General features: G+C 36.8%; 1 protein-coding gene across 7 annotated transcripts in view; it reads right to left on the bottom strand.

The window, feature by feature from the left end:
• LRCH1 (leucine rich repeats and calponin homology domain containing 1) overlaps positions 1-17,698 on the bottom strand; it is a 120,074-nt gene that overhangs the window by 40,509 nt on the left and 61,867 nt on the right. For all 7 annotated transcript variants that reach the window (XR_004749804.1, XR_004749807.1, XR_004749811.1 and 4 more), the window contains exons 3-10: positions 16,582-16,708; positions 11,159-11,264; positions 10,468-10,604; positions 7,575-7,702; positions 6,687-6,771; positions 3,473-3,578; positions 1,945-2,057; positions 177-244 (exon numbers count right to left, since the gene is read on the bottom strand). Coding sequence is in view for 2 of the 7 variants with exons in the window: in XM_035322887.1 (XP_035178778.1) it covers positions 177-244; positions 1,945-2,057; positions 3,473-3,578; positions 6,687-6,771; positions 7,575-7,702; positions 10,468-10,604; positions 11,159-11,264; positions 16,582-16,708 (870 nt within the window). In the remaining 5 variants the exon portion in view is untranslated. The remainder of the gene's footprint in view (positions 1-176; positions 245-1,944; positions 2,058-3,472; positions 3,579-6,686; positions 6,772-7,574; positions 7,703-10,467; positions 10,605-11,158; positions 11,265-16,581; positions 16,709-17,698) is intronic.

Here is a 17,698-nt window from a genome sequence, read left to right as displayed (position 1 = left end):
GATCCACTTTCTTCATCAATAACGTATAAAACACCAAGCACATATAGAGAGTACAAGGCTGTGCTTCTGTCATGTTTCCAAGTCTACAAAATTATTAACTGAGAAGGAAAGACCAGTTTTGGTCATCTAATGAAACAATACAATTCATTACTTATAGACACAAAAAAAATACTCACATTTCCTCTGTTTGCCATTGTGCATCCTCTTCTATTCTCAATAACTCATCACACTCCGCTGCTCTGCTCTGCAAGCAGACAAAGTGATAATTACGAACTGAACTTTGCAATTAAGTAGGCAGATAAATTTTCCTTTCAGACTCAGCACTGACCTATTTTATTTAACAGTTTAGGGTGGCTAGTTGAAGCAATCCAACACTTTTGCTCCACTCCTGACTCTACCCCCTTTTCAGACACTAATGACATGATCTTCTAATGTTCAGATTTTATTGAGGCCAACAGCCCTCATCCTCCTTTAACTTTAAAAAGAAAGTCAAGTAGCATGAGAATTCTTTATTCTATGTCCCAGATTTCATTTGTGCATTTCTGGTGTATGCAAACAATGCTTCAGTTAAGCATGACCCTAACTGTCATCTTACTTGCTCTCCTCCCACAGCCAGATTTGTTTACAGAGCAAGGGAATTCCAAATATGGAAAACAACTATCTGTTTCATGCATAACTATTAACAGGATTCCTATTTGACCATTTTAAAAGGGTCTGTTTAAAACAACAACAACAACTGCATGCAACAATTCATATCAGCTGGCCAGTTATTTTGGGTTCAGTGAAGGCACAAATCAGAGCTCCCACCGTCCTATAATTATGAAGTGCTACTTATTAGTATACTTGAATCCCTCACTTATGCTTCCATTTAGTGTTTTGCAAATCTCTTTTCTTCATTTTGGATGGGCAGAAACACTGAAGTAATTCAGCTGCCACTAAAGACAAGCTCTCTGAGTGGATGTGCATTTATACTGGTGGAGAATGAACAGCATAAAACAGAAGCCTATCCTCTTTTGCGTCACAGGTTTGGCACAGACATCGCATCACCCTGTACCACCAGTAAACACTACCCAATTCTGCCAGATGTGCCACTGAGGAGCGTATCAGCTTCTCTAACATTCCCCAAGGATGGCACATTTCCCAGTAGCAATCCCCAGCAGAATACAGACATTCTTTTAATACTTTTAAATCGTTACATGATTGAAGTATATGATTTTTCCCATAAGAAGGGCACATATCACGAGGTGAAAAAAACATAGCATTTGTTCTAGAAGGCAAACCTCAGTCTCTGGGCATAATTACACAGATAAGATAAAGCCATACCAATTAGGACGAACATTTGAAAAAAAAAATCTTCCAAGCCTAAGCCCTCTTTTGGCACTGCAAGTGGTACTGAGTTAATGTATGGTTGGGTTAACCAGAATTTCAATTTTAGATGTCCCGAAATACATACTAGTAGATGACTAAATATAAACCAAAGAACGCAACAGAGTCTGAGATCTGCAGAAGGAAAATGCTCCGAGTTCAAAATCTTCAGCATGGAATGGAGGAACCGGGTGCTCAAGTCACCAGCTGCTGATCTCAACTGCCATAACGTTAAGAAGATATCAAAACACAAAAATTAAAGTGCTTACTCTGGCAATACTGTCATACCGCCTTTCAATACAATAACCTCTCTTTTACTGAACCACTGTTTTCTTAAAGCCTTAACCACAAGGTAATGTACAACTCGCAAACTAGAAAAGAGTTATGGGTAGAATAATTTTACTCGACTAACTATCATAATTTTAAATTTATCTACGTACTTTTGCATTCTGCATCTCTTATGACAATGAATATTGTGGTATATTATTCATTAAAACGTCTACAGTTTATTCCTGCTTTTTCTATACTTATGAAAGCCATGAAGATATTTCCCCCCTTTAAAATTGATCACAAACTTGCCTTAATGTAACTCATAAATTCAGTAGTAAGAGCATCCGATTCATCAAAATGATTTCCTGTTTCTCTTGACTTATCGTTGACAATCAAGTGAGAAGATCCCTGACGGAATTCCACTAATAACAATACAAGAAAGATGGAATGATTTCTGGTTCAGCTGAAATTTCTTACTCACAAGAACGCAGATTATAGAGTTCAAAAACAATTAAAGTTTAAATTCAAACCATATTAAATACCTTAAACTAGTTATGACTTTTGCCTTCTAGGGATCGATGCCAATTCATTCCAAAGCTGTAATAAATCAATATCTTTGGCTCATACGGTCATAGATGAGATCACAACAGACACTGATGGTGTCAGTTTTGAGCTACACAAAATGTCTTGCCAGTACCAGTACAAGAACACAGTGGGAAAGCTACAGAGTTATTTTAGAACAGTCACACGTCTCAGCTAGCAACTAGCAATTTTTTCTATACAATTTTTCTATACAATTCAGAGCCTTCCAAACAATGAGAACCTCTTGCTTACATATACCATTTCCTGAAGTACACAGCGGTAATAATTTTCTCCTGTTTGAAGCGGTCTGATCCCATAAATTGCCCTCTGATGCATCAATAAACACTGTAGGATATGATACTCTTACTATCTCACTTGGGGTTCTACTACATTCCGATGAGAATCTGAAATGAAGTTCATTTAATCTAGTACTTAACACTGGTGTGAAAGACTCATCTCCTACTTAGGTGGTTTCAACATGCAACTCAGTGCCATTATCTTGCAGCTTATTATCGGTATGTGTGGACCTTAGAGAAACACTGTTTATTAATGATATCTGTATGCTGATAAAGGCATAAATAACAATATTTAGATAAAATTACACTGCCAGCACCTGAAGAGATGCTTATTTCTTTCCAGAGGTAATGCTGACTCTGATTAATAAAGCTTTTTATGTATATGCATTAAGTACAGCCATCTGAAATGGCCTCTACTTTTACATATAGCTAATTTAGAATCTGAGCTGGCATTTGACAAAATATATTAGTTGTTGGTATGACTTGACTGGGAAGCATGGTTTAAACTGTCTCTTGTTCTTCTTCCCCCAGTCAGAACTACAACTTAACTCTTGAGAAAGGTGAAACAAGCTCGTTGAAACTGCTACAAAAAATGACTATAAGGACCTTGATTCTAAGTAGCACGTTCTTCTGTTTTAAATGACTGCATAGGTATGCTTGAAGCCTTCTGGACAGGTAGGCATTTATTCCAAAAAAATAATAATGAAAACACTTTGATCGGGGTATCAGCAAGAAAAAAATATAAGGCATTTATCCAGTGCAAAATAAAACACTGAACATTCCAAGGAAAAAGAACTGTAAAGACAACGGATCTAATTTAAAGGTGATGTTTGTAGTCTTCTGGAAGAGCGACTGATACTTTTTTGGCCATGATTTTTTGCAAACTTGATTTACAGCCTTAGAGACAGAATTATGAACAAAATTAGCATTTTTAACTTCCACTTTTTTCACATTCCAACCTTTTCTTGAGTTAGCGTGGTGACCTGAATCTTCCTTTACAACCTGATCTTCTTCTACAATGTCAGACATTGGAACATTAAAGCTGATAGTATCTTCATCAGATGGCTAAGAAGAAATAAGAGAACCATTAGTTTCAGTTCAAATGAAAGACTGAAAAAAAATATATCTTAGTGAACACACTGTAGAGTAAAAAAGCTAGTATTGGAGAGGATACCAGTGCATCTAACATGATCACTAACATGATCAAGTCCGGGTGTAAGAAGCTGCTGTCATGCTGAATACATGAACACCGTAGGCTTGCCAAGCAGCACAATTTTTCTGTCCCTCTTCCTACATTCCTCACTGCACCAGTCCTCTCTTAGCAGCGACACTGTTGCAGTGGGCTGCCTTTCTGCATTTCTTGCCTGGACAGCTGAAAAAGGGGCTCCACATAGCCACCAAAAAGAGAAACTAAGTCTCATATCACAGTTCCTTTGTTTTTCCCTCCAGGCCTCCTTTATCTTTATCTTATGTGGCATTTAAGTAGTAAATTCAGTTATTCTAGATCAAAGTTCTATGTTTTGTTAGTTTCACAACTATTATTTGAAAAATTTTACAATAGAATATTATTATACATGTATTATTAAAAGTTTTGAATAGTAAAAACAGCCACAACTTTTCTAAAAGATTTTGGAATGTTGGTATAAAAATAAATAAATAAAAAGCAGTAAGCCATAGGAAATTCAGACAAAGGAAAATAAGACAAAGGATGTAAGAATTGAAAGCATGGGCTGAAGAGTCCAACTTTCATTTCAAAAACCTAACATTTTTCCAACACAATTTGGATGATGCATTTTGAAAGAATCTTCATAGAGAGTCTTGCTAGTACTACAGCATCACTCTTATGGTTAACAAAGCCGGGACACCATCTGGATCTTGACCAAGTTCCTGTTCTAATTAATTTTAACTGAGGAAAAAATAAAATTAAAGGGAGGTAGAAAGTGAATCTGCTACTCTCTGTTCCTAAAAGATGAGGTATGTGGGAGTGCACTGTCTTCAAGCAGAATTTGTCTTCAAGCTGATGCAATCAGTTTTACAGCAACAATACGTCTTTCACTCTGCCCAAGAGTGAAACTTCCCAAGACTATAGCTCTGAAGAATTGACCCCATCAACAAGCCAGACTAATAGACTTAATTTCATCACGTATTCCCTCCCACATGTATGTATCCAAACCTAGTTAGCAAGCTTCAGAAAAAAGCACATTGGTTTTCAAACAAGCACTTCATTTAAGTTTCCCTTTTCACATTGCACAAATGTAAAATGACCTCCTGGCAGTATTCTGCAAAAGAGCTGAAATTCAGCAGCAATTAGCTTTCAGACTAAAGTGGAGTTTGCTTTGATATATTTGATGTATTTATAGAAACCCTCTAAAAATGTGTTTAACAACTCAAAGGAGTGATCATTTAACATTTATCTAATGTTTGGTATGGAGGTTTCTGTCATTACTGATGTACTTGAATCTGTATTCACAACATGCACAATTCTTGCACAATTCTCATATGTAGCACATTCATTAAAGTTTGTCTCAGAAGGAAAACTGAGTAGTGAATTTACTGCCAAGCATATTTGGGATCACTGATACTAGCATCAATCTTCTCCTTAACAGCAGAGCAGCTGACAGGCAGAAATGGAATGAGTAAACAGTTCCCATATAAAATATCTTTGTCCTATAAATATGTACTGGTTTAGTCCAGTTGTCTTTAAAATATTTATTTTTTTCCTGCAGCATGCCAATTGCTACATTTTGACTACAAGAAAGACAATCTATTTTGTAAAGGTGTTATTTATAGCTGAAGAGGAAGTTCTGGAACAACAGTTCAATTAACAAGCTAACAACTTCAGGAAGCGTAAGAATGGCAAAACAGTTTGCAAGCCTCATTGAATGGGCTGCACACTCTTACAATTAAGTAAAAAGAACCTGCCCAAATGATTGGCAACCATTGTGTTTACAAGTGATTCTGTATTCAAAAGACCAGAGTGTAAATGAATTCATTTGCAATTTGCTTTTATAGTAACTACAAATTCAGTATCTAAGCTCGATTCTTTATACATCAGTTTCAAAAAGCAACAGATTCTTTTCCTCAAAGGAAAAGAGAAACAAGCAAAGAACCAATACAAAATTATTTTAAGTAGGAAGTCCATTCTCTTTCTGTTAATATTTTACTGTGAATATCTGAGTATTTCCCATTAGGTGCTTTCATTTGTACATTTCAGAAATATCATCACTGAAGTATATTAAAGTTATTTACTTATTTGTCATTATTTCATCAAATCATTTAGATTTGAAAAGACCCTTAAGATCATCAAGTCCAGCTATCCATGTAACACCACCATGTCCACTGCTGACTCTATCCCTTAGTGCCATATCCACCTATCTCTTACATATGTCCAGGGATGGCAACTCCGCCACTTTCCTGGGAAAAAAAAATATTAATAAAATTCAACTTTAACTGCTCATTTGAGTACCCAAGAAGAAAACTTTCTATGATTAAATGCCCTGTTTGACTGAGCGTAGCCTCAAAAAAAAAGTCTAGGAAATGCAGCTGGAACTGCTTAGTAAAACGCTACTCTCAGAAAGCTGTCTTTTTCTTTGCCCAGTCATACAACATAGCTCAAGAAAAATTCTGAAGGCATATTTCCAGCACTGCCAGAGCATGGAAACACACTAATCTGCAAGTTCCTAAAGTTCTTGCTCTCTATTGAACTGCCATATCCATGACACCACAATATTGGCACCAGGCACACTGAACTCCTATTAGTTACTAACAGAGAAGATTCACAAATCAGAGAAAAAAAAGTGAGAAGGAGCTAGTCATATAACATAACCTCTTAGGACAATTAGTTTGTTGGAAAAAAATGTGCATTCTGTTTTGGTCCTTGTTCTTTTAAGTTATTGTCTAAACTGGCTGCAAACTGTACTGAATTTTCACTATTGGTAGGTTGTTGGCCATATACAATCAAGTATCTCACAGGCATCTCCAGAAAGCATAGACTAAACCAGAAAAAAAAATCCCAGCGTCCTTTTATCTTTGTTTTAGCTATTTATTAGTGAGAAATTCATGCCAAGGGTGTGGTTGCACAGTTTTGATAGCTGAAGTTGCATTCGTATGGTTGCCCAACAAAGAAATATAGGGGTGAGGGGAAAGGAGGCAGACAAAATTCAGGCAACTTACCTCTGTTGCTGACAAACGTTTATCGCCATTATCACTACCAACACCTGAATCTGAGTCCTTTTTATTTGGATAGATGTCATCAATGCTAGACACAAACAAAAAATAAATAAATAGAAGACTGTCATAGCATGCACAGTTAGAATTCTGTCCTGTTTTCAATTAAAGCAGAATTCCCACCGTTATCAATTCCAGTGAATAAATAACTTGGTATGGTTGCTAACTACACATCTGCAGTCTACTCTAAAGTAGTCAGATAGACTGTTTGGTTAGCTTAAGGATTAATGAAAACAACACAAATAACCCGTCCTAAAGGTTGCTTTTGTCACTAGAAAAATGTGTAATTATTAGGCAAGTAGCACAGGATTCTAACTGAAGTCATTTAGCCATGTGATTGAAAAACTAAACTAGATGAACTCAAACATGAGTCAAATAATTTAAAAGGTAACCACTAATGCATTACAATTAGCTGCTAACTCCCTGGGGCTTGGAGTAATTATTAACACAGAAACCTCCTTTTGAGTCTTTAAAATAGGCACTGAAATTTAATATTTGAACATTAATATTTGAACAAAATGACTACAATAATTGCAACTGCTATCTCTTCTGTTTTTTTTATTGCCTAATATGACCTCTACTCATTTTAAAATACCAAATTAGATACAATACACTCATCAGCTATTATTTTATATAAATATATACATATATATATGCATATGCTCTATTTCACAATGATTTTCAATCTCAAAAACTGTAATCCTGATTTGAGATTGACAGAGCAATTTAAGAAAGAACTTCAACAGCATTCACTTGAAGATGAAAAATATTATTTACTTTGTTCCAAGATCATAAATATTACATGAAAAAAATAAGCAAGATCTTTATTCCTACCTCTCTTCCACAGGTTGTTGCAAATGCGGCTGTTCTATGGCATTAAGATACAGAGAGTCTGCTGTTTTAATCTGGCAGGCCTGTACAGTCAGATATTTGAATATATGCACCTTACCCTTTGTACAAATCTGTTAGACCGGAAAAAAATAGGTTTATAACTAGAATAAAAGAAAAATGTATTTCATATTTCATGTAGCAACCCTCTGAAACCCTCTGAAAACCAACTCAATCACAATAGAAAGGAAAACAGATTTTATTATGATTATTTTTAATTAAGACATACTTCAATTAGGCAAACAATGATTTGAGATCACTAGTATAAATACTTTGGGACTAATATAGAAAACAACAAAAACATATTCTACTTTAAAAGATCCAAATTAGCTTTCTAGTCAGAAAGGATTATGATTAATAAAATATATTTCAGCCTATTACTAACTGCAAAGTGAGTAATTATTTTCCAAAATTAGTCAATAGTGACATTTAATTAATGAGCATGTTCTTTACACTTTGTCACATTGCTTTTACTGTTGCTCATTAATGTCTATGATGCATTTCATTGGCTTTTACATTTTTTTTTCTTCTATCCGTACTCTATCCACATGCTTGCTGGAATTTGCTTTGTATGTTTTGAGCTTAATAACTGCACTGCCATTTGTAGTTAATAAAAAGCATTTCTCCAATGTAGTAAAAACTCGCAAGTATTTCCACAGCTGTTGATCATCTTGTAGTAGATACAGTATGATGAATCTAGGGTTCAGCAAGTCAAAAACGAAGTTGTCCTGAAGCAGCAAGCAGATGTTTCATTTATTTATTATTTTTCAGCACGGCCTATATACAGAACTGGAGTCTGATCTCTCCATGTATGACATTCTGTAAATTTATAGTATAAAGTAAAATAAACTTCCTGTGGATTGTGTTCTAGGCTGCCTGAATATATATATTATTATTTTGAGTTCATAGTAAATTGCAACAGAACTTTCTAGAACTGGACTCTTATTAACAGGGAGAACTGGAGACTTGAGTTGGAAGACCATGACTGGAGAAACAAACTCCCGGTCAACTCTGAACTTGTGCAGCATTTGCTACTCCAGCTAGATGTACCTAAGTCTATGGGGCCCAACAGGATTCATCACAGGGTCCTTCAAAGAACCAGCTAATGTCATTGTGAGACCTCTCTCAATTTTCAACAGTCTTTGCAATCTGGAGAGGTCCCAGTCAAATGGAAGCTGGCAAATGTTGTCCCAGTTTTCAAGAAGAGTAGGAAAGAAGAACCTGGTAATTACAGGCCTGTCAGTCTCACTTCGGTGCCTAGTAAAATTATGGAGACTATTACTGAAAAACACTGGAAAGACAATGCAGTCACTGGTCACTGCTAACATAGGTTGGTAAGTGGAAAGTCCTGCCTAAGAAACTTAAAGGGCAACGTTGTTATAAAAGGAAATTATGGTCCTTTTTTGGCCACCTAGTTGACCGAGGGAAGGCAGTAGATGTAATCCTTGTGGATTTCAGCAAAGCTTTCGATACTCTCTCTCATAGTATCATTCTAGACAGAACGTCCAGCACACAGCTAGAGAAGTACGCAATGCGATGGGTGAACAGTACTCTAATAGATCTGGCCCAAAGGGTTATAGTAACAGGGGTTACACCAGGCCAGGAGCAAGTCACTGGTTGGGTTCCCCAGAGCTTCATTCTGGGGCCAGTTCTCTTCAATATTTATAAAAATAGTCTGGATGCAGGATTCAAATGCATACTAAGCAACTTTGCAGATGATACTAAATTATTAGGAGCTGCTATCTACCTTGAGGGTGGAGAGGCCTTGCAGAGATCTTGACAGATCAGAGGACTGGGCAATCACCAGCCACATGAAGTTTAACAAGAGCAAGTGCTGGATTCTGCACCTGGGATGGGACAACCCTGGCTATACGTACAGATTGGATGATGAGAGGCTAAAGAGCAGTCCCACAGAAAGGGCTCTGGGGGTTGTGGTCACAGCAAGCTGCACACGAGCCAGCAGCGTGCCCTGGCAGCCAGGAGGGCCAACCGTACCCTGGGGTGCATCAGGCCCAGCACTGCCAGCCGGGCGAGGGAAGGGATTGTCCCGCTCTGCTCTGCGCTGGGCGGCCTCACCTCCAGCACTGTGTGCAGCTCTGGGTGCCACAGGGTAAGGAGGACATAAAGCTATCAGTGCCCCAAGGAGGGGCTGAGGCCCCTTGGTTTGTTCAGAGCAGGCTGAGGGGAGGCCTCATGGCGGCCTGCAGCTCCCTCACGAGGGGAGCGGAGGGGCAGGCGCTGAGCTCTGCTCTCTGGGGACAGCAACAGGACCCGAGGGAACGGCATGGAGCTGGGACAGGGGAGGGTCAGGCTGGGTGTTAGGGAAAGGTTCTGCACCCAGAGGGTGGTCAGGCACTGGGACGGGTTCCCCAGGGCAGTGGTCATGGCACCAAGCCTGCCAGAGTTCAAGAAGCCTTAGTACAATGTTCCCAGATGTCCTTTAATTTTTAGGTGGTCCTTTGTGGAGCCAGGAGTTCGACTGATGATCCTTGTGGATCCCTTCCAACTTGGATCATTCTATTACTTTATGATTTAGCCAGGAAGTTTCCCAACAACTCTCTTTTTCAAAGTCATACACACATTAAGTTTCATATGGAGATAGGAAAGACAAAAATAAGTATGTAGCTTTATTCATATGTAGAATGGAAATATTCTAGAATAACATTGGTTTCAGTGGTGCACACACACTCATACTTCTGATGCTTTGTCTTGTTTATATATCCACAACTAATGTCTGTGCTGGCAAGTTCAGATGACTGCTATTACAGAAAGTTGCATTTATTGGCTCTAAGTTACCATCCACCCACTATTAAGGCACAACTTAAATGACGTTACTTACTTGTGCTGGTGGAGACTGCAAAGGATTGTTGTCAAGCAGTAATACTTGTAACTGCACCATCTTTCTAAAACAGATGGGAATCACAAGCACTTTATTGCAAGAGAAGTCGAACTTTACCAAGGGAAGCTGCACTAGTTCTAAAAGCAACAAAAAAGACAAAAGGTGTTAGATCTGTACTTATTTTTGCCATAAAATATTAAAATATTTCTGAGTAAAGCTTTTTTTTTCCCCAATCTCAGAAAAAAGGAATATGCCTCTCATAATAAAAGGCAGTGTATAGCATCCTCTTTTCCATATTTTAAAAATGCAAACTCAGACAGGAACATGACTAATATTTACTCCATTCTATCCTGGGAATGGAAAAGGGTATTATTGATATACAGGTGACAACAGATTTTTTAAAACTTTGATTTTATTTTTTTTAAACTCAGCTGACTGTTACTGCGTTCACAGGTAAGAATTTGTGCAAGTTACGGTGGCTAAAATGATAAAGGTAATTCATTAACGAAGTCACACTAAGTACTACTTAATGCTATAGGCTACAGAGACACAGCAAACTCAAAAGGAATAAATTCAAACACAAGGTAATTACTATTTGTTACTATTACTTACATGATTAAAAATACTTTCAAAATACTAATAAAAAGAATTATTGCAAAGGCGTTGGGATTATTATTTTATTTATTTTTACCTGGTGGTAAAACTTCGAGGTAATTTCTTCTGACATTCAGTTCTTTTAAAGATTTCAGCTGGCCTATCTGTTGTGGCAAAGCTGTGATTTCATTACAGCTGACATCCTACAGCAACAGTAACAGAAATAATGAACTTTTGGCCCCAAAGTGTTAAATAATACATACAGGAAATTGTAGCTAATATATTATTACCATTTTAACATTTTATTAACCTGAAAACATGCAACCTTCCATGCTCCTGCCTTTCCAGTGCAAAACTAGATGCATGAGAAAATCTTTACACATTATTCAAAACCCAGAGTAAATATCTGTTTAGAGAAGTTTATTCTGAAAGTGAATTTTACTTCTGTAGAAATGATTAGCTTAAGATGTTCTACCTTTTTGTTTCTAACTTTTGCTTATATCAATAATTTAGTGCCATGATTATATAACCAAAAGTGTTTGGATAAATTGTAAAATTGCTAGTGTACAGCTCTGATTTTTTAATATATATATTTTAAGGTTCTTGTTCTTCTAGATAGAATATTTGAGCAAAATTAAAGAAAACTGCAATAGCCTTCTGATGTTCAGGAAAGACGTAAGCAATTACCATATCAAATAGGAGGACATAATAAAGTAGGACAGGTCTTAACTTGGCATTACAGAGATATGCAACATTTTATTGTAGAAGCTACTCCTTAAGAGCCTAAACCAATGCTAAGCAGGTCATAGCTAAATTCAGGGGGTTTAACTACCTGGATGAAGTGGCAACCCACATTTATTTCAGCTTTCCTAAAGAAATAACTGCTGTAAAGTTGAGTTGAGCTCAAAGTATTGAGTATTGCTAAACAGCTGACCATTATTTCAAGGAAACAGTTTTTATATATTAGCACTACTGTTATATTATACTTTAAACACTACTGAAAACATGAAACTGCTACAAATGCATATATAAAAAAAAACTTCTTAGATGAAGTTAGTCTAAAACAAGGGAGTTTTCACAAATTAGCTACCACTTTTACTGCCAAAGTGTCTACATTCAACGTGAAATCAAAGTGACATTGAAACCTCTGCTTAAGTGCCAGATAACCTGTATATGTGAGCCATGTCCCAGTTCTGCTTCCATTTCCGCATTAAAAAGGGAAACAGAACTTCCTAGGAGGACAGCTAAACGAGGCAATGCCAAATTTTCCTGAACAGGCTAGAGTCTTTGCTCCTTTTCTTGATTATTTCAGATGATGGATTTATACAGTACCTGTGAGCTCTTCAACTAGAGACTTTCTAAGTCAGTCAGACTTTGAGCCATCTCTTTGAAGACACCTGCTTTAATGCTAGTCACAAGCATTACATTAACTCTCTACCTTCAATCCTAAAAACTAGTTTAAAAAAACAACAGTAGCAGCAATATCTGATCTGGCAATGCTGCTCTTTTTATCAGACATGTTTCTTCTTGTAACAGAATCTCAGTGCTGCCAAAACTTCCCTCCCTTGTCAAAACAGAGTCAGGAAATTATTTTAGCTTTTAGACAAGGAATTTAAAAATACCAGTTAATGAGTGCTTCTTTTGCCCAATTGTCCCAAAGTACGGCACTGTTAATTGCATTGTTCCCAGATCATTTATTTTTAAAGCTTTACTGTCCTGTTTTTAATTTACAGGCTTTAAATGAGTTTATAATTAGATACTTAATTTTGAGAGCAAAGAATTTAAATTTGAAGTCACCTTGCGGCAGAGAAACTCTAGATCAAGTACACTTCTGCACATACATCAGAACAACTCAGGGAAACAGACAGTTTTAAACAAAGTCCAAAAGAAATGTCCGGAAGTGTATAGTCTCAAAACCCAAGTCCACTTATAATCTTTCAAAACATCCACAACGTGACTGATCTCTTACGACAGCATGTCAGTATTCACAAGGGCTCTAGAGACAGTCTTTATCCTAATAACACTTCAATCCAACTTTTTTTGGTACTACTTTGAAAACAAAGACCTATAACATTATTTCCAGTTATGCTTAGTAGACTTAAGAAAGACTTATTGAAGTAGACTTCAATAAGGCTTATTGAAAGTGTGTATCTGACAGTGCTTATCTTAAACTTTCTAATTACTTTGGCAGTAACGGAAGCCATGCTATCAAAGTCAGATGCCTCTGATTTTCAGGCTAACCACCTTTCAGAGAAGCATGACATCTAGCAAATTGAAACTTCACTTCATGGACATCTGCAGACAGTTGAAATGAAGTTCAAACACCTACTCAGGTCCTAGGGACTAGCATTTGCTAAGGCCAGACTTCTTGCATGAATGCTGTTTTGTCCTCATCGGTTATTTCCTGCCGTAACAACATGGACAATTTCTCACAATTAGAAAAATATAAGGCTTATTGAAATTTAACATTAGTTCCTGTGGCATGCAGCTCAATGGTGTGAAAACAAATCCAAATCTTCATTTTTCCTTTGTTTATAGTAAAGTTTAAACAATCATAGAATTCATAACCATATAAATGGAAGAACACATACAGTTACCTAACTCCACTCTAACATTACTGACACACAGGATTTTATCCAAACCTTCTGAATCAAAGTAAACTTCCTCCTTGCACCCATTTTAAAATTTGGGGCTCCTGTTATTTCTAATAAGTATGTGGATTCTGCCAGAGCTTGTGACATTCAAAGTCACACGGAATGTTAAAAACATTACACAGACCCTTTTAGACAACAGAAGGCAGCACGTCCCATTTGGTCAGGCTGCTGGCCCAGATTTGACGAACAGGGTAAAGGACCTAAAATCCCAGCCGACAGATTTAAAGGCTTCCAACATGAGAAAGAAGCGTTCCAGAGATGGAGAAAGCTGTTGCCCTGAGATGGCAGAAAGGCAATGCTGCCCAACAGGAAGAGGAGTAGAACTTTACCACACATCTTACAGCTTTGGGTGTGATTAACGAGCCATCTCTACCCAAGGACTTTCTTTGATGGAAAGTAAGTTTCAGAATATCTTCACACCAATTTTGCAGTCACCCTCCTGACTGACAGTAGAGGTATGATCAGGTTATGAAGCTGTAAATACGTTTCCCAGCCAAATTTTCTAAATACTTTGACTATATCCTGGAGGGAAAATAATTCATGTTATTTTAATGTTTCTAAGGCAAGTCACAGACTACATAGCAGAACAAAACCCTAATATTTAAAAGAATACATAAAAATTTACTGCATGTAATATGTAAGTCATTCTGTGTAATGATTGTGACATTTATCTAAATATAAACATGTAAGAAAAAAAGAGAAGGAAGGAAGCAGAATTTGCTGGAAATATCTCACCTAATCTGCAGCATACTATGCTTTTATCATTCTAGAGCAGGCACAGAGGTAAAATTCATTTCAAAAAGTTAGATAACAGCAATAAAAACAAATTTTTTGCGAACTCTCAGATTTTACTGCAAGCAGCCTGTGAAAAGTGGAAAACACTGAAAAACTGAGGGCGCTTGCCAAAGGCCTAGTAACATAAGAACTGAATGCAACCAGTTGGTGTCTGCCGCCACTCAGGATTGATCCCTTGGGCCAGATCAGCACCAGCATTGTGTACGTACCAAAACAAACAAGAGCAAGCCCTGCCAAAGGGCTGGCTGGCCACGTTGCTTGGATGCCACGTGCTGTTCAGGCTGGCATTGCTCTCATACAGCTGAATGTTTCATGCAGCAACTGCAGCATGACTTAATCCTTTTTTTTCCAGTCTTTATTAGCTCTTGAACAATGATCACCTTATTTTATACACTGCATCATCTTACATATACCAATGCAGATACTGGCTCTCAATCCTAGCACTATTTGCTTCATGGCAGTTTAGACGTTTCCAGCTAAGTAATGCAACTTATTTCACTAGAAATGCATGAAGTACTCATGGTAGCATCAACCTAAGTCATCAGGTCATCCGAATAGAAGCACGCCTACTTTAACAAGTTATTCATGTATTTTATTTCTTCTAATCACAAAGAGCTAGATTCAGACGTCAAGTTCTAACAATTCTACTCAACTATCCTATCCCAAAAATTAGGATGCACGTGTTTAGCACTATTCAGCTTTAATTATAGATAAAGTGAAGCTATAATCTCTTACTGAACCAGTTTTAAGCACAATGCTACAACCTAACATGCTTTTGAAGGTAATTCAGTCAAAACCATTTCAGTTATCTAATTAAACCCGCAACAAAAAATATTTTAAACTACTTGATAAGTTATTAAAAAACCACCACAAACCTGGAAGTGTTTAGCTCAGGCTCAACCCAGAAAAGAAAATGTAATTGCTTCCCTCCACCAAACCAGTTTACTGTAAGATCGTTTATAATTAATAGTATAAGACTGACACCACAAGGCACTGTACAAGTGAAACACAAGAAAAAGAAGCCCTAAAGTTGCCACATCATATATGGGGAACCAATAGTGGTACTGGGGCCCTAAGCAAGGCCAGCTCAACTTCTGTAACAGAAATTATTATTATAAAAATGTCAATATGATATACAAGCACTTTTAGATACCAAAAAGACGTGCAAAAGAAATGCAACCAATACAGGCGATAGCAGTGGGGAAAAACTTCACATACCACTGTTTTACTCTGCATAAATTGGCAATATTAAGAAGTAGTTTGCCCATTTTTATCTTAAAAGGTCAAGGTGAACAGAAACAACCAGAAGGCATAACACATGCCACAGGGAGTTCAAAGTCTCAGGAAGGCTAACAATATACAAAAGAGGAAGAGAAAGGGGAGAAAAGGAAGCTTTCACAATTTCCACATACAAACTTTGCAAAACCATATGCAGTTACATAAATGTTAAGTTAAAGTACCAAATAATTTCTGAATTTTCTGATTCTTAGTTATTGGACAATATATTAGAGATTAAATACTGCATTCAGAGACTGTAGTTGTTGGACAGCTTTGAAAAGCAAGAGGAATATAATCATTTTGTTTAGACAGGTTTTCCAGGAAAACAAGGTTGCATGACAAAAAATAGTGAAATAAAATGAAAACAGAGCGATAAGATCAGTATCGCTAGTGGAATGCAATGTGGTAAGCAGATAGCACTACAAGAGAGAAAGGAAGCAGGAGAGGGGGTGGCATAAGAGGAGCATAGAGCTTTGCAGAGACTGATGCCAAAAAGAGAAACTTGAGACAGCCAAACAAGGAGCCAGTGCACATGGTGAGTACAACTGGTAAAGAAGTTAAACTTAGAAGCTGAGTTTTAAATGAACAAGGGCAGTGGTGTTGCTCAGAAGGGTCCTGAAGACCATAAAGGAAACTTTTATTGTGTTACTGCTTGCTAGACTTGAGAAATTCAGAAGTTATTTTTCTTTAAACTGGCATTATAGTATTAGGCATTTGTTCAAATACCTCTGCAAATAGAATCTTACTGTTTCTAGTTAATTACAAATAAAGATCAACAAGATCGGTAACATACCAGTTCCATTAACTGTTTTAGCTGACCTATCTCTTCTGGAAGGGAACCTAGCTTATTGTTACTTGCAATTAAGACTTTTAGAGGAAGACCACACAGGCAAGCTGGCAGAGAAGAAAGCTGATTTCGACTGCAACAAAACAAAGAAAGAAAAACAACCATTAAGAACACCAGTAATATTCTTACTCACATGAAGTCTGAGAGTTGTAAAACCCCTTCGTTTTGATGGGACATATTTCATGATAAAATACATATTTTATACATATTTCAGATAAAATACAAATTTTAGAATTGCAATCATTATTATGAAAACACACATCAAAAATATTTGCATTACTGACTAGAATATTGTTGAATAGCATCCCTTTGGAAAACAGGCCTTATAACAGCTTAATAACATTGTAAAATAAAGTCCGATTTTCATCTGCTAGAGTTGTTTTCCTTCCTAAGGAATACTGGAAAGTCAATTGAGACAGTATTTTGCAAGTAATTAAATGTTCCTATGGTTTTACTATATTATAGTTTATGATTCCTGGCGCAAATGAAAGACAAGTCACAGATAAACTGGTTAGCTTCCCAGTCCTGTTACAGCACATTTACAGTTGAAGATCACTTGGTACTTGTTGCTACTCCTCCATCCCAGACATCCCAAACTTAGCAATGAAAATTTATCTTACTCAGGAACCAAAACCTGGAGGAAAAAAATGTGCATCCTTTTTGCTCCTGGTCCATTTCCTGTGCATTGGTTAATGAATGTAAGCCATAACATTATCCCCATCCCCCTCCTGAGTGACAGAAGGCAGGAAGGCACCACTTCAATTTAACCGTATTTATAAAAATTGCTACTACATATCGCTGTATTCTGACTACCTTACTCATCTTAAACTTTCCAGTATATCAGGGATGAATTTATTTCTAGTTTTTCTGGCGTGTGAATCAAAGAACAAGAAAAATAAATGTCTTCTGTATCTCAGAGAAAGTCCATTTAAGTATTAAAAGTGTAAGCAAAAAGTCCTTTGACTCAACCTATAAATCACATTCTTGAAAAATATTTTCCTTTATCATTTGAAAAAAATATGAAGGTTAGATGGCAATCCTATACTACCAAAAATGGTATCTG

Source organism: Oxyura jamaicensis, chromosome 1 (genome assembly GCF_011077185.1).
Source record: "Oxyura jamaicensis isolate SHBP4307 breed ruddy duck chromosome 1, BPBGC_Ojam_1.0, whole genome shotgun sequence".
In the NCBI taxonomy this organism is placed as follows: Eukaryota; Metazoa; Chordata; class Aves; order Anseriformes; family Anatidae; genus Oxyura; species Oxyura jamaicensis.
This window is presented reverse-complemented; position numbering and strand designations above follow the sequence as displayed.